General features: G+C 46.5%; 1 protein-coding gene across 3 annotated transcripts in view; it reads right to left on the reverse strand.

Annotated features, from left to right (window-relative positions):
- MANBA (mannosidase beta) overlaps positions 1 to 27,630 on the reverse strand; it is a 75,977-nt gene that overhangs the window by 46,789 nt on the left and 1,558 nt on the right. Inside the window, exons 1-5 of one of the 3 annotated variants that reach the window (XM_048846630.2) lie at positions 27,449 to 27,579; positions 15,176 to 15,270; positions 14,574 to 14,679; positions 11,738 to 11,908; positions 7,726 to 7,849 (exon numbers count right to left, since the gene is read on the reverse strand). In XM_048846630.2, the coding sequence (XP_048702587.1) occupies positions 7,726 to 7,849; positions 11,738 to 11,908; positions 14,574 to 14,588 (310 nt within the window). In that variant the 5' untranslated portion in view covers positions 14,589 to 14,679; positions 15,176 to 15,270; positions 27,449 to 27,579. Of the gene's footprint in view, positions 1 to 7,725; positions 7,850 to 11,737; positions 11,909 to 14,573; positions 14,680 to 15,175; positions 15,271 to 26,782; positions 27,166 to 27,448; positions 27,580 to 27,630 lie in introns of those variants that run through there. The other 2 variants (XM_048846627.2, XM_048846629.2) reach the window with 2 other exon arrangements.

The raw sequence follows: 27,630 nt of genomic DNA on the forward strand, positions 1-27,630 counted from the left end.
GGGAGGAACCAGGCAGCACTTACGTATCTGAACTTCCCAGAAGCTGTACTGAGTCTATGCTGAGGCTTTTCATTGAAATTCCGACTACGTTAATTCTGGCTGAGAGCTGGAGTTATTTCTGGAAGCTATAAAAGCATCCAGGGAGTGACGTCTTCCTCTTTCATTTAGATGCCACATCTTTCTTCGTAAAGCGTGAAATTCAGCCCAGCGAAGAGGGCGCGCACACTACCCACCCGCCCGATGTTAAGTGGGTCTTGCGTGGAGTGGAGGGTAGCGTGGGTGGTCTCTAGTGGCATGCATTAGACAGTTGAAACAGAAAATAAGCTACTTTTGTTCAGCTTCCATGATCTTCAATACAAATGAAAGACAAACAAACGGCAGAGCCAGGCAAGGAAACCTGTTAGGTGGCAAACATGCAATATTCAAACTGTAGGTTGAGAAACACAATCCTTGCACATCATAGTTGCTTTTCTGTCCCAGTCTCGTCCATGAGCCCTGAAATTTCAGCACTGTTTAAACTGTGCCGACACTGCACTTATCCACTCACGACAGAACGACAGCTCCAGCAGCAGTTCTATCTGTTTGGGTTTTTTGAAATGAAAGTGTGAGAGTCGGGGAGAGAAGAGAGCAATTTATATGGGAAAAGACAGTTCCCTTTTCCATAACTGGTGTTCTTCGAGATGTGCTGCTCATGTCTATTCCACAATAGGTGTGTGTTCACGCCATGTGCACCGGTATCGGAAGTTTTTCCCCTAGCAGTACCCGTAGGGGAGCGCCCCTAGCAATCCCTGGAGCGGTGCCTGCCTGGTGCGGTATAAGGGGGGCTGCGCTCCCCACACCCTCAGTTCCTTCTTGCCAGACAACTCCAACAGAGGGGAAGGAGGGCGAGATGTGGAATAGACATGAAAAACACATCTCGAAGAATACCAGTTATGGAAGAGGTAACTGTCTTTTCTTCTTTGAGTGATTGCTCAGGTGTATTCCACAATAGGTGATTCCAAGCTATATCTGTTGGAGGTGGGCAGGAGTTCACAATTTTCCAGGACGGAGTACAGCCCTGCCAAACCCGGTGTCCTCCCTGGTCTGGGAGACGATCGCATAATGCGAGGTAAAAACATGAACTGAAGATCACGTGGCTGCCCTACAAATGTCCTGAATGGGGACATGGGCCAAAAAGGCAGCCGACGAGGCCTGAGCCCTAGTCGAGTGTGCCCGCACAATTGATGGCAGGGGAATTCCCGCCAGGTCATAGCAGGCACAGATGCACAAGGTGATCCAGTTGGAGACACGCTGAGTGGAGATCGGCTGAGGCGATGAACAGCTGCGAGGACTTCCTGAATGGCTTAGTCCGCTGCAGGTAAAAGGCCAGATCCCGTCTCACATCCAGCGTGTGGAGGCGGCACTCTTCACTGGATGCATGGGTCTTGGGGCAGAGGACTGGCAGGAAAATGTCCTGACCCATGTGGTAGGCAGAGACCATCTTTGGGAGGAATGAAGGATGTGGGTGGAGCTGGACCTTATCCTTCTGGAATACTGTGTACGGGGGCTTGGAGGTCAGGGCCCTGAGTTCCGAGACCCACCTAGCCGACATGATCGCCACCTGGAAGGCTACCTTCCACGAGAGGTGCGACCAGGAGCACGTAGCTAGCGGATCAAACGGGGGGCCCGTGAGGCAGGCCAGCACCAGGTTCAGATCCTACTGGGGAACAGGGGGCCAAACATACGGGAAGAGATGATCCAATCCCTTAAGAAATTGGACAGTCATAGCACGGGAAAATACCGTGTGGCCCTGCACTGGTGGGTGGAAGGCCAATATGGTGGGTGGAAGGCCAAAGTGCACCTTGATGGATGAGGGTGCCAGGCTCTAAGGTGAAGGAGGTAGTTCAAAATGAGCAGGACTGGGGCAGCCCCGGGGGAAACACCCTGCTCAGCCACCCATCGGGAAAACCGAGACCACTTTGCCAAGTAGGCTCAGCGTGTGGAGGGTCACCTGCTTTCCAAGAGGATGCGCTGAACTCCTTCCGAGCACGTCCTTTCCTCCCAGCCTAACCATTGAGCAGCCACGCTGTGAGGTGGAGTGCCACTAGGTTGAGGGTGAAGGAGGCAGCCCTGGTCCTGGGAGAGCAGGTCTGGGCGGGATGGCAACAGCCATGGCGGGCGACTGTCAGGCTCGTGAGGGTCGCATACCAATGTTGCTTGGGCCATGCCAGGGCAATCAGGAGGACCTGGGCCCTATCCGTCTTTATTTTTTCCAGGACCTTGCCTAACAGCGGGAACTGGGGGAAGGCACAGAGGAACCGGCCTACCAGGACAGGAGGAAGGCATCGGAGATAGTGCCCCTTCCCCGCCCTCCCCCCCGGAGCAGAACCGGGGACAGTGATGGTTCTGCCGAGTAGCGAACAGGTCCACTTGGGGACTTCCCCACTTTTGGAAAAGTCTGTGCACCACCTCTGCGTGAAGAGACCACTCATGCGAAGAGAAGAAGTCCCTGCTCAAGCAATCTGCCCACGAGTTCCAGGCACCCGGTAGGTGGTAGGCTTGTAGGCAAATGTCGTGGGCTATACAGAAGTCCCATAGCCTAAGGGCTTCCTGGCAGAGGATTGGGCTCCACCTTGTCTGTTGATGTAAAACATTGAGGCCATGTTGTCCATGAGAACCCTGACCACTTGGCCCTCCAGGTGCAAGCAGAAGGCCATGCATGCCAGCCGGACCACCCTGAGCTCCTTGATGTTTATGTGGAGGGCCAGGTCCTGTGCAGACCACAGACATTGGGTCTGAATGTTCCCCACATGGGCTCCCCACCCCAGGTCTGATGCATCGGACACCAGCTCCATCGATGGGGGCCTGCCTCTGAACGGCACCCCATGGAGCATGTTCCCCGGGGAGGACCACCATCATAGGAAGGCGATCACCGGTTCGGGCACAGTGAGGACTTTGTTCATCCTGTCTCTAGCCTGGGAGATCGCCAAGGCCAACCATAGCTCGAGGGGCCTCATCCTGAGTCTGGCGTGACGGACCACACATGTGCATGCCAACATGTGACCCAAGAGCTGGAGACACGCTTTGGCTGCTGTCACTGGAAACCTTGTAATCGTGTCAATGAGCCCTTTCAGGGTCTCGAACCTGTCTGATGGGAGGGAGGTTCTGGCCAACATGGCGTCCAGGACTGCCCCAATAAATTCTATGCCAGGAGTCAGCAACCTTTTAGAAGTGGTGTGCCGAGTCTTCATTTATTCACTTTAATTTAAGGTTTTGCATGCCAATAATACATTTTAATGTTTTTTAGAAGGTCTCTCTATAAGTCTATATATTATATAACTAAACTATTGTTGTATGTAAACAAGGTTTTCAAAATGTTTAAGAAGCTTCATTTAAAATTAAATTAAAATGCTGATCTTACACCGCCGGCCCGCTCAGCCCACTGCTGGCCTGAGGTTCTGAGTCAGGGCTGGGTGTGTGAGAGGGGGGTGCAGGGGTCAGGGCAGAAGAGTGTGGGGGGGTCAGAGCAGAGGGCTGGCCTGAGCAGCTCATGGCAGGGGGCTGGAGGGGATATGCCAATTCCACCCCCTTCCCCAAGGTCCCCAGAGCAGAGAGCACGCTGCTGCTCTGCTTTTCCCTCTCCCCCTCCATAGAAAGGGCTGTCAGCTGATTGGCCTCAGGGAGGGAGGAGAAGGGGCAGGAATCCAGCACGCTGGGGGAAGAGGAGGGGGAGGGGGAAGCATGCCTGCCCTGCAAGGAGAGAGCGGTGGGCGGAGAAGAGCAGGCCAGTCAGGATTTTTAATGGCACGCTGCTGTCTGCCAGAGTCCCCGGCAGACAGCAGCGTGCCATTAAAAATTGGCTCGCGTGCCATCTTTGGTACGTGTGCCATAGGTTGCCGACCCCTGCTCTATGCGTTGCACTGGGACTAACGTGGACTTGGTGTTGTTTACCAACAGGCCCAGAGTGGCGCACATGGACAGAAGGAGCGCCATGTGATCCTGCACCTGCGACTGGGAGCTGCCCTTGACCAACCAGTCATCCAGACAGGGGAAGATCTGGACCCCATGGCGCCTGAGGTAGGCCGCCACCACCGTCATACTCTTTGTAAACACCCTGGGGGCAGTGGACAGGCCAAACGGGAGGACCGTAAACTGGTAGTGTTCCTGCCCAACCATGAAACTGAGGAAGCGTCTGTGCCCCTCGAATATACGAATGTGGAAGTACGCATCCTGCAGATCGAGGGCAGGTTACCAGTCCCCAGGATCCAGGGAGCGGATGATGGAGGCCAGGGATACTATGCAGAACTTGAGCTTTACCACGTACTGGTTCAGGCCTTGCAGGTCCAGGATGGGCCTGAGCCCCTCTTTGGCCTTTGGGATAAGGAAATAGCAGGAGTAGTACCCCTTGCGTTCGAACTCCGCTGGCAGCCTTTCCACCGCTCCCAGGCCAAGGAGCCACCCCACCTTCTGCTCAAGCAGAGCCTCGTGAGAGGAGTCCCCCAGGAGGCATGGGGGCGGAGGGTGGTTGGGTGGGGTGGAGGTAAACTGGAGGGTGTAACCCCGGGAGATGGTGTTGAGGAGCCATCGGTCCAAGGTCAGCTGTGACCATTCCGGGAGGAAAGCACCCAACCAGTTGGAGAAGGGAAGCTTTATTGTGGATTGATCCCTGATGAAAACTGGTAGGGCTCCCCCGAGCGTCCCATCAAAACCGCCATTTCCCTGCCTGTTTGCCCTTCGGGGACACACACTGGGGGGCAGGCCAAGACTGTCTCTGCGGGCGCTTCTTATAGTCCCGCGACTTTTTATAAGGGGGCTCATATTTAGATTGGGTGGCCTGGGCGGGAGCCTGCTGCGACTTAAACTTAGGTTTAGCCAGAGCCGGAACATAGAGGCCAAGAGTCTGAAGCGTGGTGCGAGTGTCTTTCAGGCCATGAAGTTTTATATCTGTTTGTTCCGCAAACAGAGCTTTGCCATCAAACGAGAGGTCCTGCAAGGAGGTCTGCGCCTCGCTGGACAGCCCAGAGAGCAGAAGCCACAACGCCCTTCTCATGGATACCGCTGAGGCCATGGACCGCACGGCTGTGTCCACTGCATCCGACGCTGCCTGCAGAGTTGTCCTGGCAGCCGCTGTACCCTCCTCCTCCAGTGCTTTGAACTCCTTCCTGTCATGCTCTTGGAGGGAATCGTCGAACTTGAGCAGGGAGCCCCACAGATTGAACTCATATCAGCCCAGGAGAGTCTGATGGTTCACCACCCATAACTGGAAGCTCGAGGACAAATACATTTTTCTCCCAAATGAATCCAGCCTCCTTGAATCCTTATTTTTTGGAGTGGGGCTGGTTGGCCCTGCTGGTCCCTGTGGTTGACCGACTCGACCACCAGGGAGTTAGGAGCCTTTGGTGGGCACAAAATACTTCCATTTCACTCTCTTAGAGATGGGGGCCAATGAGGCTGGGGTTTGCCACCGGGCATTTGAAATTTTTGCTACCCCTTCATGGAGAGGCAAGGACACTCTGCCCGGTACCGTGGCGGATAGGACATTAAAAAGGGAGTCTGAGGGCTCCTCCACCTCCTCTGCCTGAAGGTTGAGGTTTGATGGCACCCTTTTCAATAGCTCTTGGTGGGCTTTAGAGGTCTCCTGCAGGACGGAGGGAGAAGTGGCCGTCATCACCTCATCAGGGGAGGGCAAGGAGGCAGGTGCGGTACTTTGCATGTCCACTGGCACCAGAGGGTCCACCACCTGGTCGCTCTCTGGGCACGGCACCCAGAATATACGCCCCACCGACTCCTTCCTCGGAGGCCGGGAGAGGGAGGCCAATGGCCATTCCGAAGCTCTGGCCACCAAGCGAGCACCCACCAGGGGCTGCGTCGGGGGCCACGGTGCCCACTGGTACCAGTGGGCAGCCACGGGGCCCGGTGACACTGCACCTGCTGTGGCACCGGCGGAGCAGGCTGTTCAGCCTGGCTGGCCTGGCCCATCGACGGATGGCTACGAAGGGAGGCCAGGCTGGTGTATGACCTGCCGCTGTCCCTTGACCAGGAGGATCGGTGGCGCAGGGAGCGGTGCTGACTCCGAGACAGTGACTCCAATGTGGAGGAACGACACCACTGGTAGCAGCTGCTCCGCGATCGGCCCCGGCGGGCGGATCTGCAATGGCGAATCGCCAGCGGTTGACGCCCGGGGCTGTGGGAGCGGTGCCGTGGCGGGGTCCGGGAGCGAGACGACAAATGGGAACGGCGTTGATGTTCGTGTTGCGACCAACTACAATAGCCCCTCCGAGACGAGGACCTTTGCCTACGTCTGCCTCGGTCCCATCGGTGTCCGCTCCTCGAGGTGGAGCGGTGCCCAGAGTCTCTGTCAGACGGAACCCAGCCAGACAACCTGGTGGGAGTCGACGGTGGCCCACGTGGACTACGCACAGAAAGGTTGTTGAGTGGCGAACGGCATCGGGAACATTCCCTCGACCGAGACCGGTACTGAGTCAAGGGCGACTGCAGAGATCCCAGCAGCAGCTTGCCTCTGGACTACGGGGCCAACATTGGTGGTGCTCCTGGTACCGGCATGGACATCACGTCCCGAGCCGCCTGCAGGGCCTCTGGCATGGAAGGCATCCGGACATCCGGGGAAGCCTGCTCCGAATGGGCCAGGCTACTCTGCTCTACTTGAGTCGGAGGCCTAGAGGCCGATGGGGATCGAGGTCTGCCCAACACGGGTCTAGTCTCTGCCCCAGATTTACTTCGGTGCCGCAGCGGAGAAGGCCTCTTCTCAGCCTTTTTGGCGTGCCCCGTGGACGGGGAGTGGTGCTGACTAGTAGATGGCGCTGGGGGATTGCCGCACACCGACACCACAGTGCCTGGTGTGAACTCGCAGCGGCATACCAGAGTTGGGGTCAATGTCAACTCCATGAGGATAGCCCAGAGCCTAATGTCTGTCTCTCTCTTGGTCTGAGGCTTAAACGACTTGCAAATCTTGCAGTGATTGCTGAGATGGGTTTCACCCAAACAGCGTAAACAGTCCGCGTGCGGATCACTCACTGGCATCGGGTGCCTACAAGTGTCACACGACTTAAAACCTGGGGCCCGGGGCATGCCTGGGTGCACTAGCTAAAGTAAACTAAAACTAATGGAGTACTAACTACAGGTACCAACGTTGCACGAATAAGAGTTCTGGGGACAAGCTACAGCAAAGCTGGGGCAGAGCAGTTCCAAAGCACCTTCACTGGCAGCAAGAAGGAACTGAGGGTGGGGGTAGTGCGCAGCGCCCCTTATACCGCGCCATGGAGGCGCCACTCCAGGGGTTATTAGGGGTGCTCCCTTACAGGTACTGCTAGGGGAAATAATTCCGACACCGGTGCACGTGGCGAGCACGCACGCCTATTGTGGAATACACATGAGCAATCACTCGAAGTTTAATGGAACACACAAGCTGGTGCAAAAGTAATGCTCCCAAACAACAGAACAGGACAGAGCTAAAATCATTATTATAAACCTAACACACGTTTTTTTGATGCACTGCTGGTCTCTTTAGGCAAAACAGAGTTTGCATTCTGGATTTTTAATAATTTTACCATTATTATTTATATTTCAGTAGTGAGATCTGGACTCCATCGTACTCAGCACTGTCCATACAAACAACAAAAGAACAGTTTTTATGTTCCTATTCCAGTGTACTAAGTAACTGAACTTAGAATAAGAATGCTGTATTTCTCAAGTGAAACAATAAAGGGCAATATCATCATGCCTTACCATAGCTGGGGGTCAAAGTGAAGTAGATCAGGTGACAAAGGTTATAGGCTTCAATTCGAACATCTTTCCAAATTCCTTGAGTGGGAAAAGAGGGACCCCAGTCCCAACTGAACGAACATTGTTCCTGGAATACAGAAAGATGTATCGCAAGTATGTATTTTTCAGCAATGCCCCTCTGCCATGTACATTGGTCAAACTGGACAGTCTCTACGTAAAAGAATAAATGGACACAAATCAGATGTCAAGAATTATAACATTCATAAACCAGTCGGAGAACACTTCAATCTCTCTGGTCACGCAATCACAGACATGAAGGTCGCTATCTTAAAACAAAAAAACTTCAAATCCAGACTCCAGCGAGAAACTGCTGAATTGGAATTCATTTGCAAATTGGATACTATTAATTTAGGCTTAAATAGAGACTGGGAGTTGCTAAGTCATTATGCAAGGTAGCCTATTTCCCCTTGTTTTTTCCTACCCCCCCCCCTCCAGACGTTCTGGTTAAACTTGGATTTAAACTTGGAGAGTGGTCAGTTTGGATGAGCTATTGCCAGCAGGAGAGTGAGTTTGTGTGTGTGTGTATGTCCCCGGGAAAAAAAAAAGGGGGGGGGGTGAGAAAGCCTGGATTTGTGCTGGACATGGCCCACCTCGATTACCATGCACATTGTAGGGGGAGTGGTCACTTTGGATGAGCTATTACCAGCAGGAGAGTGAGTTTGTGTGTGTATGGGGGTGGGGGGGGGGGGTGAGAAAACCTGGATTTGTGCTGGACATGGCCCACCTTGATTATCATGCACATTGTGGGGAGAGTGGTCACTTTGGATGAGCTATTACCAGCAGGATAGTGAGTTTGTGTGTGTGGTTTTTGGAGGGGGGTGAGAGAACCTGGATTTGTGCAGGAAATGGCCCACCTTGATTATCATGCACATTGTGAAGAGAGTTGTCACTTTGGATGGGCTATTACCAGCAGGAGAGTGAGTTTGTGTGTGGGGGGGTGGAGGGTGAGAGAACCTGGATTTGTGCTGGAAATGGCCCAACTTGATGATCACTTTAGATAAGCTATTACCAGCAGGACAGTGGGGTGGGAGGAGATATTGTTTCATGATCTCTGTGTGTATATAATGTCTGCTGCAGTTTCCACGGGATGCATCCGATGAAGTGAGCTGTAGCTCACGAAAGCTCATGCTCAAATAAATTGGTTAGTCTCTAAGGTGCCACAAGTACTCCTTTTCTTTTTGCGAATACAGACTAACACGGCTGCTACTCTGAAATTTTTCACATAGGAACTGTTATTGTTCCAGACAATAAATAGACTCTTTATAAAAATTATCTACTGTATCTAAACAAAATATTCCTATACACCAAATAAAAAGTTCTCCAATTTCCAATAACTCAAGAAGAATGTACAGTATCTTTTCCTTACCCCTTGGCTAAATTCTGCTGAGAGTTAAAACCATACAAAATCAGTGGGAGAGCAAAATCAGACCTGCCCCTTCCCTTAAAAAATAATAATAATAAAAAAAAAACAGCAAAAAATTCAATAGCAGCAGACCAGCAGTTACTCTCAAAACAGTTCTGACTTATCCACAGTCTTAAGGTCAACCTTTAATTTTAAATGTAGGAGACAAAGAAAGAAATAGCACATTGATGGATAAAGGTGTTTACAATAATTTAAAGGGACACTATCAACCTAAATATCACAGGAGTATGAAAATGTTATGTCTACTATTGTTACCAGTAACACAGACTAGTGTAACTGAAAGAGATTAGAGATTCAGTGTGTTTGTTTGGTGCGTTTTGTGTATAATTAGGTTCACTCTTTCTCCCTTTTGTTTGCATGGTTCTTTCATACAGCAACAGGAAGACGACCAAAAAAAAACAAACAAACAAAAAAACCCACATATTTAAAAAATAGGAAAATGTCATTGTGACTACACACATTGGCAGAATTAAATACTCATGGCCAAGCATAGCACCTGAAACTACATTCAATTTATTTTTAAAAACTGACTAGATTTTTAGTCTTAAAGGGATGCTGTTGACATCTATTGAGCTGACCTTTAAGCTCCACAACGTCCTCCCCCTCGTGCAAATACAATAGATCTTGTTAAAGTCCTGTACAGTGACCTACCACTCTAAATTTAGAGACCAATAATTTTCAGCTGAAGCATACTAATTTTGGCAAGCAACAGCGTGTTAGTCAAGCCTATTCCCTGCACCACAGGAGTCGGCTTGCGTGTCTATCAAGTTGCAAAAGCTTCTTCTAGGAAGAAAGCAATGAACCAATTTCAAATTTAACAGCAGGGACAACCAGTTCTTAGAAAACAGTCCTGACTGGGAACAGTCTTTTTCTTTTTAAAAACTGTATCACTGATAGACCTTCAGGGTTCATTAATATAATCCCTTATATTTTCACTAGCTATTGTAGAAAGCCAACATCTTAAAGTATTAAAAGGTACATTTTCAGTGTGGGCTTGGGGTGATTCGGCCACAAGACTCCCATGAAGATCTAGATGAGTTTAACATTCCTAATACTGAACCTCATACACAAATACATAGCGTCCCATGACTTTACAATGGTAAGACTCAAACGAACTTTTAAAATGTTGTGTTTATTTACTTTCAAATGTGGCAGCTCTGCTGTTATACCCATATGTTTGAAATGCAAGCCGTTTTAGGAAACATTCCAAGCAATCTGCAAGTAGAGAAATGAAATGCCTTTGAGGATAAAAATCACTAAGGGTACTTTCCACAAGTCTTACGAGTTTAAATATATAGCCCAGCGAAGTATAAAAATCATTCCTCGCAATTTCACCTCTATAAATAGGACTACAGCTGTTCAAGTCCTTCCCCTCCAGACTGATTTCTAACAAACATATGGACTCTGCAGAATTAAACAACTCTCCAAGTTTTAATTAACCTTTATGATACAAGTGAACCCCCTATGCTTCTCCCCACTTACGTATCAAATTCAACCATAGCAAGGATAATCAAGGTTGGCCCAGAGACTAGTGTTTAGTTCTGCTATAGTTCTAACTGCAATCCGTAGGGATTGTAATGTCTTCTTCAGCCCCACGGAGAGAAGGGAACAGAGTGCTTTGGGGAACCAGGCACCAAGCCCTCTGTTGACAGGTTCCAGAGGAATTACATTCAGTTACAGGTCAAAAGGATTCTGGGCATGTTGTTTGAGGTAATTGAAAATGGAGGATCTGCAGGTCTCTGTTGAGAATACAGGGAGCACTTAGCAGGGAAGGCATTTAAACTGTGACAAACCAACAAAAGAAAGGCAATTCTGAAACTTGTTATTTTCCCAGTTGTGCCTCCTTACCGCAAGGCTCTTTCAGAACAGCATGAGATCCTACACAGAAGATATTCTGCCATAGGTAGTTATAACAGTGTGAACTAAAGACTTACAGTTTTCCATCTTTGGTAGGTTTGTTCTAGTCTGTAATTTTAACTTAATACATATTTATATATATCTATATCTCCAACACTCTTCACAACACCACCTTAAGATGAAAGTGGGCTCTCCGTTAGATAACTCTTGTCGGTACATGCCAGAGCGGCGCAGTATAAATAGCACAGCACATGAGCAATGAAAAACACTCACAAAGCTGCTTGGCTGAGATTTTCTACAGCCTTGGCAATAAACTCTGGCACTCAGAACAGCTAGCTATTGTCATTATTCCTTGCTAAACTCACCTAGTGGATAGATTGATAGTGACTACACAATCTGCCCCCCACAGAAACACCCTTCTGGCTGTCAGTCTGCTTGCTGACATCTTGACAAAGATAACCTTTTAAAAATTCTTGTCACACAGATAGCTACCCTGGCCTTTTTATGCCTCTTACAGATTAGATCTACATTTTGGACTATGGGATTTTTGTGCTATGAAAAATATGCCCTAGTTATGAAATTACATCACAGGTTTCAGAATGCATTTATTATGACAGTACATTGTGCATTCCTGCATCCAAGCCTCTAGTCACATACACATGATCTTGCTCTTACCTTTCTGATGAAATTAACATGGCACTCCCCTTTCTGCACAGGTGGAGGGCACTGTGGAGGCACACTGTATGCTCTGTGAGATCTGCTCTGCTCTGCTGCATATGAAATGGCTGATAAGAAACGGACCTCAATAAAATTGACCTCCTTGATCACACTGGTAATATCAAAGCTCTGCACCAGGAAAAAACAAAAACAAAACGATATACCACTGAAATTTAGCTGTGAGCTTTATAAAGATTGGCATATTCCTTTTCAACTATATAGATATTATTTGAATATGTTTGTGAACTAGTCTCTACAGGTTGCAGGACTGAAGGAAAAGAGAATTGGAATACTTCTCAAATTAAGCGAAAAGGCACACTAAGTCCTGCACGTAGCTCTCTCTGGGCAAACCCCTCAGCCTCATTGCAGTCAATGGGAGTCTATGGGTCTGGCTATGTAGCCCGCAGAAGTAAGCCTCCCAGCCCAGGTTGACAGATTTGAGCTAGCACTCTAAACCTAGCTAGGCAGACAACACTTTGAAGATGTAGCTTGGGCTGTGAAGCATGGGGTTGGTAGGTGAGCTTCAGAGCCTGATTTTAGGTAGACTGAGTACTCAGCTGAGCAAAGAACTCTCCGTAGGACTTATTCATTGACCTGTTAGACCCGGGGCGGGCAAACTATGGCCCGGGGGCACATCTGGCCCTCCAGACATTTTAAACTGGCCCTCGAGCTCCCGCTGGGGGGTGGGGTCAGGGGCTTGCCCCAATCCGCGCGGCTCCTGGAAGCAGTGGCATGTCCCCCTCTGGCTCCTAAGCATAGGGACAGCCAGGGGGCTCTACACCCTGCCCCTACCCCAAGCGCCACCCCGCAGCTCCCATTGGCCCTGAACCACAGCCAATGGGAGCTGCAGGGGCAGCGCCTGCAGACAGGGCGGCGCACAAAGCCACCTGGCTGCGCCTCAGCGTAGGAGCCGGAGGAGGGACATGGTGCTGTTTCTGGGAGCTGCTTCAGGTAAGCGCCGCCCACAGCCTCCCCCCTGTTCCCCTTCCGCACCTCTGCCCCAGCCCTGATCCCCCCCTCCCCCGCCCTCTGAACCTCTCGGTCCCAGCCCAGAGCACCCTCCTACACCCCCAACCCCTCATCCCCAGCCCTACCTCAGAGCCCGCACCCCCAGCCGAGCCCTCCTGTACCCCAACCTCCAATTTTGTGAGCATTCATGGCCTACCATACAATTTCCATACCCAGATGTGGCCCTTGGGCCAAAATGTTTGCCCACCGCTATGTTAGACCCCCCCTCTATTTGTGGATGGACAGAAAGGCACATATTTAGTTTTAAAACTCTTATGCTCTCACCACTATACCCACCCCTCAATTTAATTTCACCTGGTAAAATGAAGATTTCAATTGGTTGATATTAGTGTTCTGTCCACACCATTCGTTTGTGGCATGCCTGCTATTTGTTCTTAAATTTCTACCAAGCAGAAGTGCCCTTGCCCCTCTCCTCAATCAGCAGCCACAGTCCTTGACCAGGCAGCAGACCACCACCCAACAAATTACAACATAAGCAACCTCCACAGAATAGATTTACCACTCAAGTGTTTTACAAATGGAGCCACTGAATAGAGTAACTGCCAGAGTCATGAAATCCTTGACTCTGTCCTAGTCAGTTCAATTCTACTTTACGCAGTCACTTCACAAAGCAGATGCTACTAGTGGCCTACCAAAATGAAGATCCAGAAATAAATACTGAATAATACTACTTTGCAATTCTACAGCATCTCCCATCTGTAAACTGTTTTGACACCTCCAACATTAACTAAACCTTCACAGCACCCCTGTGAAAGAGAGAAGAATTAATATTCCTATTTCACAGGTGGGAAACTGAGGCACAAAAAGGCTATTTGATTTGTTCCAGGTCATGCAAGTCTGGGGCAAAGCCAGGAACAGAATCCAGATCTCCTGAGTCCCAGTTCTGTGCTTCAGCCACAAGACCCTCTTTTCTCTAAAGCCATGAAGGTAAATGTTGAGACATGAAGAAACTAAGGATCTCTGTGTGGCTCAGTTCCCCATCTATAAAATGGAGATGGGCTTTCCTTTTTCACAGTCTTTGTCTGTTTTGTCTATTTATACTATTTATACTCTTTGGAGCAGGAACTGTGTTTTACTAAGTGTTTGTATAGGACCTAGCACAACCTTATAATTGAAATCTACAAAATTATTTAGTACAATTATGGCAATCCTAAAAAAGGTCTGTGACTATTTAGTACCTGATCCTGACATACTGATACAGACTAGGATCAAAGAGACAACACAATGACATCAAAAGGCCTGGGAATTTAGATACTCTATTAGAATGAAAGAACAAAAGAAAGAAACTGCAGAAAAACATTTATAAGTAAGCTGTACACTGCATGCATTTACACTTCAGCATTCACATGTAAAGCAGCAGCATTCTAATACCAATTAATAAGCAGATTTACAGCTAATATAACTGATTTAAACTTAGAGCTGTGACAGTTCCCAAGAAGCAGGACTCATATCATTAGGTAAACTGTTCCTCTTGCCATACTTCTTCTAGATTACAACATGAAATGTTCTTCTCTAGGCCTGATCCTGCTCCCACTGGGAAGCCAGTGCACCTCCCCTTCCCAGCAATGAGGTGGCTTTCTGTATGGCTCTCAGATAAAGACATTTCAAACCCTATGATATATTATCAAGTCTAGTCAAATACATTTTACTCTGGACTGAACACATTGGGGGTATTATTGTGTACTTGTCGAGGTACGAACCGCTTGGCAGAAAAGTGCTTTGAGACAACTGTAGAATTGCCTTTAGAAATACCAGCATTACTCACATATCTGTTGAACATGTTGTCCGTTCTCCCAACAGTGACATTATTGATCAGGATTTGTGCTACTGTATCTACTCCCTCGAAAACCAAATTCACTTTCTGCCATTTGCTATGAATGATGACACAGGAATGTAAAATTATTAGGGTACTTTGAATTAACTACACATGGAGAGAGTCAATACTGAAATCTATGTCCCCAGTATCCTAAATAGCAGCTGTTTCAATGGGTTACAGAAATACTTTCCACAGTGTAACCATCTTTATAATTTCAAATTAAAATGACAGCTGACATGGATCAGACTCACAATACAGCACAACATCCCATGTCCAATAGATATCAGATGTGTGGCTGCTTGCTTCCTATCAGCTTTATTATTGCCCTTCAGCAGTTCGGAATTTGTACATCATTTTTTGACAATGGGGAAAAAAATCTTGAAAAAGAAAAAGAAACCCACTAAGTGACATTTAGCAACAGGCTGCTTGAAGCTTATATCCCATTACAGAATTTGGTTTATTACATCTGAAAGTAATCGGTGGATTTGGGGCTGACTGCTTAGCAAACATTTCTGCATGGAAGATAACATAAAACTATTCTTATTGCGTACCTGACATCAAAAGGGGCTTTGAATGTCCTGCTGTAAGTCCAATTATCCAAGGAGATCCATCTGTAGGCCAGGTCATTAAACCTATAGTAAGGATCCTATTGATAGACGAACAAAAAACATTGCAGTGTTACACAAATAAAATGAATACTGTTATCTAGTAGGTGAGTCATTTTCAGATATTCTGCAAGTGCACAATCCAATTATCTTAATTTGGTTAGCTTTAGGAGCTCAGATATTTCTTCCGCTTCTGAAGTGATATGTGAAAGCAACAGCTTTAGAACATTTTGACAGTAACTACATATAGGTTAAATTAAATTCTGCTTGCTGTACTCATGTTTAGAAGTAAGGGGAGCAGGATTTGGCCCTTGTAATGCTGAGCTGGAAACAGAAAGAATTCAACAGAGGTAGCAATACAAAAGGAGAGAGAGAGTAGCAGAACCACCACCACCACGACAGAGCATAGAGGACAGACGAGATCATAAGGGCCAGGGAAATAGAATCTTCAGACCTCTAGAAACTACAGCGAAAAAACCTGTACGGTTTTAAATATCAGCAACATCCCCAGAAATCCACACCTATCACTCCTGATATGACACGAATATATTCCACTGTTTATATTAGGGGAGGGAAAAGTGGAAACACATTTTGGTTAGTTGAGTAAAATTAAAATGTCTACCTCTGTTCTTCCCCCCAAAAGACAGTTATGTGAGAACCTCACTGTAATTATAACAAATGTGCTTATTTTCCTTTTTGTCATACCGCTCACTCAAGAATTATAAGCACATTCCTTACAACTCATTCCCACTCCCTTTTCCTTGATGTTCCTTTCCTTATGTTGGGTCACTTTGTACCTCACCTAGACTGCAAACAACTCAGGGCAGGTGTGTGGACCTGATACTCCACTGCCTTGCACCTTGTGCAGCCACTCACACCTGGAAAAAGTGAGTGTCAGTGAGGAAGTCTGACTCTTTGGTAGCATTTTACCTCCACTTTGCACAGATGTAGATGGTAGTGCAGAGCCCGGTCCTCTACTTGTCAGTAAAACACTACACACAATGGCCCTGAAGAAATAATAGTAACAATGATATATTAAGGGCCCAATCCTGCAACCCTTACTCCTGCAAGTAGCCCCACTGAAGTCTGTGGGACTACCCAAATGAACTAGTAGAAGAGTTGCAAGAGTGGAACCCAGCTCATAAAAAGTCTCACTGTGGTGTCTGAACATGAGTAAGATGTTTATGTCAGACAGTTCAGTGTGTATATCAGAGGCACCTACTGAGACAGCATCTCATCTTTCTCCAGCAATTTCTCAGCTGAATTGGTTTCCTAAAACAAATAGCTGTAGATTCTGCTGATGTACTTTACCCAAAGCTTAGCTGGAAAGAGCACAGAGGCAACAAGACTCACTACGTAACATTAGAAGCTTTCTAGAATGTTAAGAGTTATTCCTGGGGCCTGAATGCCCAGATTCAAACTGAGAGAAAGAAAATTTGGTCAGTCCTTTTATTTTCCTTGCTGCAACTCAATTTTTCTCATCTCGTATGTCAGTATCAATATTAATAGTCCTTCTGCACTCAGATTTCTTTGAAGGGGCTCTTCTTGTATCCCTTTTACAACATATAAGGCTAGATTGTGTGATTTACACACAGTATTGTGTTGGGCACAGAAGAGTCACAGCACCTGAGGGAACACCAGGAGAGGATATGTCTCAAGTAATATATTCTCTTCTGGAGCCTCCCAGCAGGACATACGCTACTTCATGGGCCTGTGCAGAGGGTAGGGCATGGCCCTGCCTCCTTGCTACCCCCTCTCAGGCAATTTGTTTGCCAGGGAGAGTAAGCAGCAAGCAGGAACTGCTATTGTGACTGTCCCTCGTGCAGGCCATACAAGTGTGGAGGCCTTCTCCTGTAGCACATCTCTGATCACAATCTGGCTCAGGCTGAGAAGGATGCCTATTGATGTGCACCAGGGACATGTCTTACTGCTTTCAAATGTGAAAGATCAGCAAGCAAGCTTTTGAGGGAGACTACCAGACCTGAACCACATCCGATTTGGAGTGCTCTATTGTGTTATTCATCACTTTGTCATCTTTAAAGGGGCAATACCAAGTTAAAATAACATTACACACACAAAACTACCTCCTTACCTGTGTTCTGACAACATTTAACATTCTAAAAACTTTTCAAAACCCTAGAGTCTGGTCATTTCCTTGAAATAAATGTGCATAGGGAACACCCTCTCCAATATTTGGACCTGGCGCTGCTGAAGCAGAAAGCTGGAGGAAGACAGGATGGGACAGGGAGTTTGTGCATTACTTTCCTCCCACAAAGACCTACTTGGCACCTGAAAAGTGTTATCCAGAAAAAAACGTAGTTGGTTTCTGGCCCCCACTCCCTCCTCTTCAATGGAGACTCCAGGAAGAGGAAGTGCTGGCAAAACAGTGCCAGGGGAGCCACACAGATTGGGAGTTAAAAGAAGGCAAGTGCTTCACAGCTGGTGTAGAAACATCCACATAGATACCCCGGCCTCCTGAAGATTCTGGGGCTCTGTGGGTTCAGGGTCAGAGGGCAAATCCTTATTTATCTATGTTTATTTGGGTGGAAGGGAGAAGATCTAGTATTCCCAGAACTATTTGCCAGTTAAGCAATTTGTTGTCTTTCTGCACTTCTCAGTTTATTCACTCAAACTAAACAAGTCGGTTTTGTTTATTATCAACACAATGCTGCCGACCATGCTGCTCTGCAGGTAGCTCAAAACGTTTTCCCGCAAACGTTCCCTCAAATAAAAAACAGTGAATTCTAAATTGTGCCTGTATTCACATCTCTTCATGTTCACTTTCCATTACTGTTTTAGTGATGGAGTTTCCTGGCAGGAATGCTCATAGGAACAAAGAGCTTTAAGCAGAGATCAGAAAACATTCACAAATAAGGTCCGAAAATCTTTGGAGTTTTCAAGAACAGGTTGAACAAAAACCTATCAGGCATGATCTAGGTTTACTTGGTCCTGCCTCAGCACAGGAGGCTGGGCTTGATGATCTCTTGAGGTCCCTTCCTATGATTTCTATAATTCTGTGTATAAACACTAGCAATTGCACTCAAAATTTGATCTAAGAATTATGCTCAGCCAATCTGAGTATAGAAAAATACCACATGACCTACATGTTCTATCATAACTATCCAACACATCACATTTTGGATATCAAATATAACGAACTGCAAGTGAACAATCTTAAGATCAATAATAATTCATGTAAGCAAATAATTTTAAACAAATACATTCAAGAAAATAGCAAAAGGCTCACAAACATTAGAGGCTCAATTCAGCACAAATGATGTATTAATTACTCAGCTGCAGACACAGAAGGGGATGTTTATATCTGAATAGTCTGGTCTTAATTTTATTTGGTGTACATTGCAGGAAGCAATTTATATTATCAGCTTTTGTAAAACCTTTAACAAAAAATAAAGCTTGGGCCGAAACTACATGGCAATGATCCCTTCAATTACAGGAGCATATGTAGTGTACTGATGAGCAGATTTTTTCATGCAGTTTTATGCGTCCATGCATGTGTGCACACATGCACGTGCGGTCTGAAGCCCGATGCCATCAATGTCACTTTCTAGATAGTTTAAACATGCTGCAGTTCAAATCAGTTTTCCACCCAGAACAGCAATTACTAGCTCAAGATTATTTCATTTGTTCATCCAAAACTTCTTTCAATGATCAATTCTGCCCCATTGCTTTGGTTGATTATAGCATCATGTCCTAGGCCTGAGAAAACCCACATTAAGGAACTTGTTGGATCAGGAAACAGAACCCACAGAACTCCACTTGATAGTGACCAAAGATTGCTACCACTGGATGACTGTACAGCATCTTACCTGAAGTGAGTTGGTGTTCCATTTCCTAGTAATTACAGTAATTTTGTTGCCTGGCCTTTGGCTGGAGAGCTCTTTGTGCAATGTCAAAAAGTTCTTTTCATTTGATTCCACCAACCACATCCATATCCAATAAATTTTGAGCCTTCCTCATGTTTCTTAAAGATGATGTGTGAATTTTTTTTAAACTGATTTTGAACCCAGAAGATATTTTGTTCATTTGAATTTTTGCTATTTAGTTTTCTGAGGGTGTGGTTTGTTTTGTTTTATGTTACTTTGGAACTAACAGGAATGTTGTCTCGTCATCCTATAATCTACTGGAGGACGTCCTGGGGGTCTCAGAGTAGTATATTGTTAGCTCTCACACATTATTGAAGGAGTGAAGGTGTTGAGTGACACCTTGTCTCCAGAACGTTTAATAGTAAGTGAAGACGGTTTTCATAAAAATCCAACAGTTTTAAACAGTATGACTAAAAATCCTTTCCCCTCTCAACTGCACTGAAGTCCTGGAAGGGCATCATTTCACTAACTCTTTAGCCATCATAGTGTCTTTCAGGTTAGACAGGATCTGAACTTCAAATATAACAAACAAGTAGGAAAAACCCACAGGTTTGCTTTTTTTGGGGGAAGGGGGAAGGGAGGGGTGGAAATCAAGCCTTCTTTATACATTATAAAGAATAAAAGGGGACACAAAAACATTTTTTTCCTTTGCAGGTCACGTTTAAGTCTAGGAAATAGCCAAAATCTCATAGCTTGTCTTTATTATAGAAGCAGAATATAGGCTCTAAACTTCTGCCCCTCTCCCGGTTCTGACAGATCTTTACAATACAGTTGACAGAATAAAACGCACCTATAAGTATATTTTATTTCATATCTTTCTAATTTTTGTTGAGTGCAAGCCTGATCCAATGCTCTTTGAAGTAAACAGAAGTGGAATTTGGCGGAGGCCGTAAGAAAGCAAAAATGACTACTATATATTTTCTATTGCTTGTCTCCTCCAGATGGCTACACTGATTTTTGATTCCTCCCTGTAATACAATTCTTGTATTTCATTATATATTCCTTGTGATTTAAACAAAAATAATGAAAAACAGAAGTAGGTGTCTTTTCTATTGCAATAGTTTTGCTGTGATGCAATTTGAAACTGCTTTGCATGTTCACATTACATAAACTCATTTTGCAATAGTATTTTATGTGGAATACAGTAAGAGAATTCCACTGAAGGTAGGTTTTCAGAGAACATTACTGTTATAGAAGAACACGAACATGTAGAACATGAATTGTCACTACATCAAACTTCAAGGTGTTCTCATTTTCAACACCTTCTGAAACAATGGAAGTCACATTGCTAGAATATTTATCTACACCCAGAGATACCTTAATTTCTGTTTCAGAGTAGCAGCCGTGTTAGTCTCTATTCGCAAAAAGAAAAGGAGTACTTGTGGCACCTTAGAGACTAACCAATTTATTTGAGCATAAGCTTTCGTGAGCTACAGCTCACTTCATCGGATGCATTCAGTGGAAAATACAGTGGGGAGATTTATATACATAGAGAACATGAAACAATGGGTGTTACCATACACACTGTAACAAGAGTGATCACTTAATCAAGATCAAGGTGGGTCATTTCCAGCAGTTGACAAGAACGTCTGAGGAACAGCGGGGGGAGGGGGGTGGAATAAACATGGGGAAATAGTTTTACTTTGTGTAATGACCCATCCACTCCCAGTCTTTATTCAAGCCTAAATTAATTGTATCCAGTCTGCAAATTAATTCCAATTCAGCAGTCTCTCATTGGAGTCTGTTTTTGAAGTTTTTTTGTTGAAGAATTGCAACTTTTAGGTCTGTAATCGAGTGACCAAAGAGATTGAAGTGTTCTACAACTGGTTTTTGAATGTTATAATTCCTGATGTCTGATTTGTGTCCATTTATTCTTTTACATAGAGACTGTCCAGTTTGGCCAATGTACATGGCAGAGGGGCATTGCTGGCACATGATGGTATATATCACATTGGTAGATGTGCAGGTGAACGAGCCTCTGATAGTGTGGCTGATGTGATTAGGCCCTGTGATGGTGTCCCCTGAATAGATATGTCGACCCAGTTGGCAACGGGCTTTGTTGCAAGGATAGGTTCCTGGGTTAGTGGTTCTGTTGTGTGGTGTGTGGTTGCTGGTGAGTATTTGCTTCAGGTTGGGGGGCAGTCTGTAAGCAAGGACTGGCCTGTCTCCCAAGATCCGTGAGAGTGATGGGTTTTCCTTCAGGATAGGTTTCAGAATAGCAGCCATGTTAGTCTGTGTTTGCAAAAAGAAAAGGAGTACTTGTGGCACCTTATGCTCAAATAAATTTGTTAGTCTCTAAGGTGCCACAAGTACTCCTTTCCTTCAGGATAGGTTGTAGATCCTTGATGATGCGTTGGAGAGGTTTCGGTTGGGGGCTGAAGGTGATGGCTAGTGGCATTCTGTTATTTAATTTGTTGGGCCTGTCCTGCAGTAGGTGACTTCTGGGTACTCTTCTGGCTCTGTCAATCTGTTTCTTCACTTCAGCAGGTGGGTATTGTAGTTGTAAGAATGCTTGATAGAGATCTTGTAGGTGGTTGTCTCTGTCTGAGGGGTTGGAGCAAATGCGGTTGTATCGTAGAGCTTGGCTGTAGACAATGGATCGGGTGGTCTGGCCTGTTTGAAAGCTGGAGGCACGTAGGTAGGAATAGCGGTCAGTTTCCGGTATAGGGTGGTGTTTATGTGACCATCGCTTATTAGCACCGTAGCGTACAGGAAGTGGATCTCTTGTGTGGACTCGTCCAGGCTGAGGTTGATGGTGGGATGGAAATTGTTGAAATCATGGTGGAATTCCTCAAGAGCTTCTTTTCCATGGGTCCAGATGATGAAGATGTCATCAATGTAGCACAAGTAGAGTAGGGGCATTAGGGGACGAGAGCTGAGGAAGCGTTGTTCTAAGTCCGCCATAAAAACGTTGGCTTACTGTGGGGCCATGCGGGTACCCATAGCAGTGCCACTGATTTGAAGGTATACATTGTCCCCAAATGTGAAATAGTTATGAAAAATAGTTCCCTCTCCACTCTCCTGCTGGTAATAACTCATCTTAAGTGATCACTCTCATTACATTGTGTATGGTAACACCCATTGTTTCATGTTCTCTCTATATATAAATCTCCCCACTGTATTTTCCACTGAATGCATCTGATGAAGTGAGCCGTAGCCAACGAAAGCTTATGCTCAAATACATTTGTTTGTCTCTAAGATGCCACAAGTACTCCTTTTCTTTTTAATTTCTGTGAAACGAATGCAGTCAGAACACCTATAAATTTTTCCAAAAGCCCATTTTCACATATTTATAGCTTCATGTGGATTTTAACTCATGGTAGTAATGAAGAGATTGTATTCTTGGAATATTAGTTTTGTAAATTCACCCTTAAGCCATTCATGTTTTCAGTGCTTATACAGACAAGACATTTAACTGAATATCACCTTACTCATAAGATGTGTTTCAATTGAATATTAAGCCAAAAGCTACAGAATAGAAAGACAAAGATAAGTTGGGAAGCTGACAGAAATATTAATATATGCTGTTGAATATTGTTTTTATACAGACACCCCCCGACTTACACAAACGTTCCATTCTGGAAAGCCTTGCGTAACTCGAATTTTGCGTAAGTCGGAGACATATACTCATACGTTACGCAAAAGTTTCCGCAACTCGAAAATCCTATTTCTGGCTTATGGAACTTTTTCCGTAAGTGCGAATTTGTGTAAGTTGGGTCTTGCGAAACCTGGGAAGCGTATTCTATTTTAAAGGCTACTAATACTTCTCTCCATCTTCAACTCCATATCCATTCACAAGACATTAATTAAAAGAGGTTGTATAGAGCAGTGATATTTAATCTTTTCATGTCTAAATACTGTAATCCCCCCTTTCCTCCCTGGATTACTCCGGAGCAGGCAACACTGACCTTTGTGCCTGGGCACCTGATGTTGTTGACATTAAAGGAGATCCTGAGTATCCCAGTGGTGATGTTGAATAGGTGGGAATCCTTTATCCACCCCTCTGCTGCAGTCCCTTTATTCCTAAAGGAACTTAAAATTGGCGGTGCTTCCACCTGCCTGGATCCTGTACACACTCAATGGCGTACCTTGGGAACCTCCCGGAATGAACCCCTTCAAATAGTACTAATAACCTGTGGCTTGTGTCTAACTCAAAAATACCAATTATAAATAATATACATCCAATATACTTAAATTAGAGTTAACACACCTTTACCTAAGAACTTAAAAAAACCGGGTATAACTGACTAAGATTAAATGTCACTACTAATTTAAATCCCCAGGGAGCAGTTGAATAAAATCAATTAACAAATATAGTATACAGTAATAAATGAAACTTATCTAACTGGCATTTACACTGCCACCATTTACCCCACCCTGGAGCGTAGACTCCTCTGGATTTCAGAGTCCTAGCCACTTGCTTGCGTGGGCGCACTTGAAGATCTGAAACTGGAGACGGCACTCTGTTGGTTCTGTGTATCAGTCCAGCTAAGGCAAGAAGTTGCACACTCCCTCTGAAGACTGGAGTTGTCCCCGTCAAATGTCAGCAGCTCTGGGTCCTGGGAAAATCACTCTGCCTCTCCTCAGACTCTCTGCTGTGCCCCTTCCCTTGCAAGTACTTTCCCAAACAAGAGTGGGGGTTTCTCACAGTTCCTTCACTGCAGGCCCACCTTAATCAGCTGTAGGCACAGCATTAGTCTCTCCCCTGGCTCCAGTGAAGCCACCGCCAACCACCTCTGAAGCTCCCTGCTCGATCAAAATCCCAGCTGGCTTCCCAGCAGCAGCTCCTGGTATGGACAGAGCTCCATACCAGCAATCTGGCTTCTCTCCCCAAAAATGGAGCCCTCCCCACTCCCTGCACAACCTAGTCACTAAGGCTAGACTGCAGCACTCTGGATCTTCCCAACTGGAACACTCCCAATAAAGTTCAGAGGCCCCTCTATTCAAGGGGGCCTACAATACCAACTAAAATCTATTTGAACATATAGAGCCTTCAGTACTAGTCAGTTTCACTCCGGCTCTCTAATTTGTCAGGACAGTTTTAACCCACACACTGCAGTAAACATCTGAATAGAAAACTATATTTATATCAGCCAATTATTTTCCTCAATGAATGCCATTTAATGCCTAGCAAAATGGGGTCCTGGTCCATGACTAGAGCTCCTACACATTACAGTAATATAAATAATAACTAATAATAGAACCACCTGATGGATGACATGATTGTTCTTTGAGTGGCTCTGAAAAATATCAGCTATGAGAAAATGTCAAATGCAACAATTTAGACAAACTGGTAATTAAATTCCTGGTAAAAACAGATTTCATTTTCAGAACTGCACAAGCATTACTTGTGACATATAGACACTTGAGCTCAGATATTTATGGAATTCTCTGCACTACAGTGCTCTGCAAATCAGAGAAACAGCTAGTATAACAAAACAGAAACCCCATGTAAAGGCAAATGGCTGGTAAAAAAAACTGGCTACAAGAGCCCTGTCCATCAGTGCCAAGAATTCTGTAGGAGCCACCTGCCAGCAGAAATGGCATCATACAATATTTGAAGTACACATTATAGAGGATCACCATTGCTAGCATAAAGCTTTCATGAATAAGTTACATGCGGATACATTTTGCTTGGTTGATTAAGACCTAAAAAATATTTTGCTGACTATTCTCTTTAAGCGTGATGACAGAGGACATCAATTCTGGGTGAGGGAGGAATAAAAGAGAAAGAAGAACGATCCAAGGCCCTTAAGTCCATGTTTGGACACCTTAAGAAAAGGTGCCCTGACTTTTCGAGGCATTAACCACCAATGAATGTCACTGAAGTGAGCAACAGGTGGTCAGTTCCTCTGAAAAATCACCCCATTTTTTCCCTCACAGTGTCACCCAGACCTTACACATATCTGGAGAACTGTCCCTTGTAACCTTTTTTTTTTTTTTTAAATTGCTGGCCACAATGAATGGATCACATCACAAACAGCTGAGTTCCAGTGGATCAAAGGTTTCCCCTCTCCCCCAACCAAAATAAGCCATTTTAAATGTCCACATAATTTTTTCACAAATTTAACTAAACCCATGCAAATCTGTGAGTAGACAAGCCATAAGGTTGTAGGCTAACTGACTATGAAGGCTGATTGAAGTCAACAGGGCTCCACCCATGCACAGGGGTTCTGCCCTTCTGCATGAGCTTGGCCTAAGCCCCAAATGCCCGGCTCCCGTTCAAAACTGAAATTATTGGCCCATTTACAGCAATTCAATTAAATTAGTGACCACACTTCCTCATTTCAAAAAGAATAGTTAAACGTTTGAGTCTTCCATTACAACAGTACTTCCTTACATGTATGACTCAACGCACTGGTCATAGATAACTTCCATTGCCCTTGAAGGACTTAGTCTCAGCATTACTGCTGCTCCAGCAGAGATAAAAGTCCATCAATTATACACCCCCATTTGGGTGAAAGAGGCCAGATTAACCCTAAACAAAAAACATGTGGATTGCGAGTGACACTGGGTCGTCTTCTGCTCTGAATCGATGAAAAAGGAGTTTTGCCATTGATTTACAGAACAAGAATTGGAACTCACTGTTACAGGAATGGAGCTCTCCTAAACCTGAAAGCTGAAAGAACCAGGAAAGGATAAAAAAATACAAGTTGCAAAAACTCTGAAAATCTTTTGATATGAACAATTCTCTAAAAGTAGTAAAGTATTTCATGGTACAACAAAAAAGCCAGGACTTGCCTCTTCTACAATACTACAAATCTATGCATGCCATCAAAATTCTGCAGGACCTTGAGGGGTTTGTTTAGTGGACTAAGCATCAGCCTTGAAATCCCCTGACTCCCTGCAAACACAACTCAAAGTTCAACAGGGTCAGTTCAGGATTTCATCCTTCTGTCGTGGACAAATTGAATAAATGTGCACTCCACTGTGTGGGGCTTTAAACACTTCCATTCTGTCTGTACCAAGTGGACATCAAAGGCACTGCAAGAGTGGGATGCTTTTCACAAGACAAGAAGTTTGTGTTGGTGTTGTTGGCCACATTTTTTGCACTCCCCCAGACTATGCAGGATGCTGTGCAACCAACATCCAATTTGGACTACTGAGAGATGGTTGCATTTCAGCGGTGCTGTTCATAGCAAGATTTGGCCTCCTTTGACATTAAAGATGTGAAATAAACATAATATATTGTTACAGGAATAGCCCCAGATGCTGCAGTCACGCAAGTCAAACTTGCAGTGTTTGAGACCATTGTAGTATCTTTCTCAGAGGCAGGGCCTTAGGGCTCCCTTTCAAGTGCTCCCAGGCTACTTGCCTTTTATTTCACGTTTTTACATTGGACAGAACGCAATGAGCACCCAAATCACCATGTTTTATTCATTTCTTTTTTATGTACGTCCACCAGAACCACCCGAGCACTGCCCACTCCGAGGCCCCGCCCGCACCCGAAACCCCGCAGCACCGGGCTAGAGCAGGAACACGACGGGGAGGGAGACCCCCCCGCCCGGTGCCCTGTTCCCAGCAGCCGGATGGGCAGCCAGCCAGACGGAAACACCGTCTGCGCGGGGGGGCGTTCCTAGGGACAGTTCGCTTTAATCCCCGGGCCGGGCCGGGCCGGGCCGGGCCCCTGGCAGGACAGAGCCGTAGCCCGGCCGGCATCATGCAGTACCTGGATGAGGCCCTGGCGGAGTAAGGCCGTGTGAACGCAGCCGGGCACCTCCCCTCTCAGCACCACCGAGCCGTTCCCGTTGCCCAGCCACCAGCTCCCTCGCAGGCTGTGCACCGCCGGGCCGGGGGGGCTGCCACACAACGCCCCCCGCCCCCAACAGGCCGCAAGCAGCAGAAGCAGCCGCATCCCGGAAGCGACCGCGAGCCGCCACCAGTCGGGAGCCCAGGCGGGGTGAGGGGCTGAGGGCAGCAGGCCCAGCCGGGCTCCGCCTTCTGCCGGCAGCGCGAGCGCTGGGCCCTCCGCTGGGAGCCGGGCGCCTGCGCCGCCTCTGCAGGCCGCTGCGCCCGGGGGGCGGCCCGCGAGCATCCGGCCCCGGCCCCGGCCCCGGCCCCGGCGGAGCCGCGCGGCGCTGCGGGAGGGGCGCCACGCACTGGTTGGGTTAATGCGCTGGGCCTTGGCAGCCCGGCTGCGCTCCGCGCTGGGCGCGTTACTCTGAGACGCGTTTAGGAGCAAACGATGGCCCGCAGCTTGCGCCGGACTTGGGGGGAATTACAGCTGGTGGCACGTGGAAATATGCCCAGAGCCTGGCAAATCGTTTCCCTCCCTCCAAGCCCTGCTGCTCGCAGGACACTGGGACTGAGGCGCCAGCGCTGATCGGTCTCTGACCTCTCCTCTTCAGGATCGAAAGCGGGGGTGCTGCCAGGTGGGGGTGTTGACTGAGAGTCCAGATGGGTGGAAGACACGCAGCAGGGTTTTTTGGCAGACGTTAGGAGCAAGTGGGTGAGCTCCATACCATACAATCTCATTAGAATACCGTACGACTCGGGGGCAGTAGTGAACTTTGGTTG

Source organism: Caretta caretta, chromosome 4 (genome assembly GCF_965140235.1).
Source record: "Caretta caretta isolate rCarCar2 chromosome 4, rCarCar1.hap1, whole genome shotgun sequence".
Classification (NCBI taxonomy): Eukaryota; Metazoa; Chordata; order Testudines; family Cheloniidae; genus Caretta; species Caretta caretta.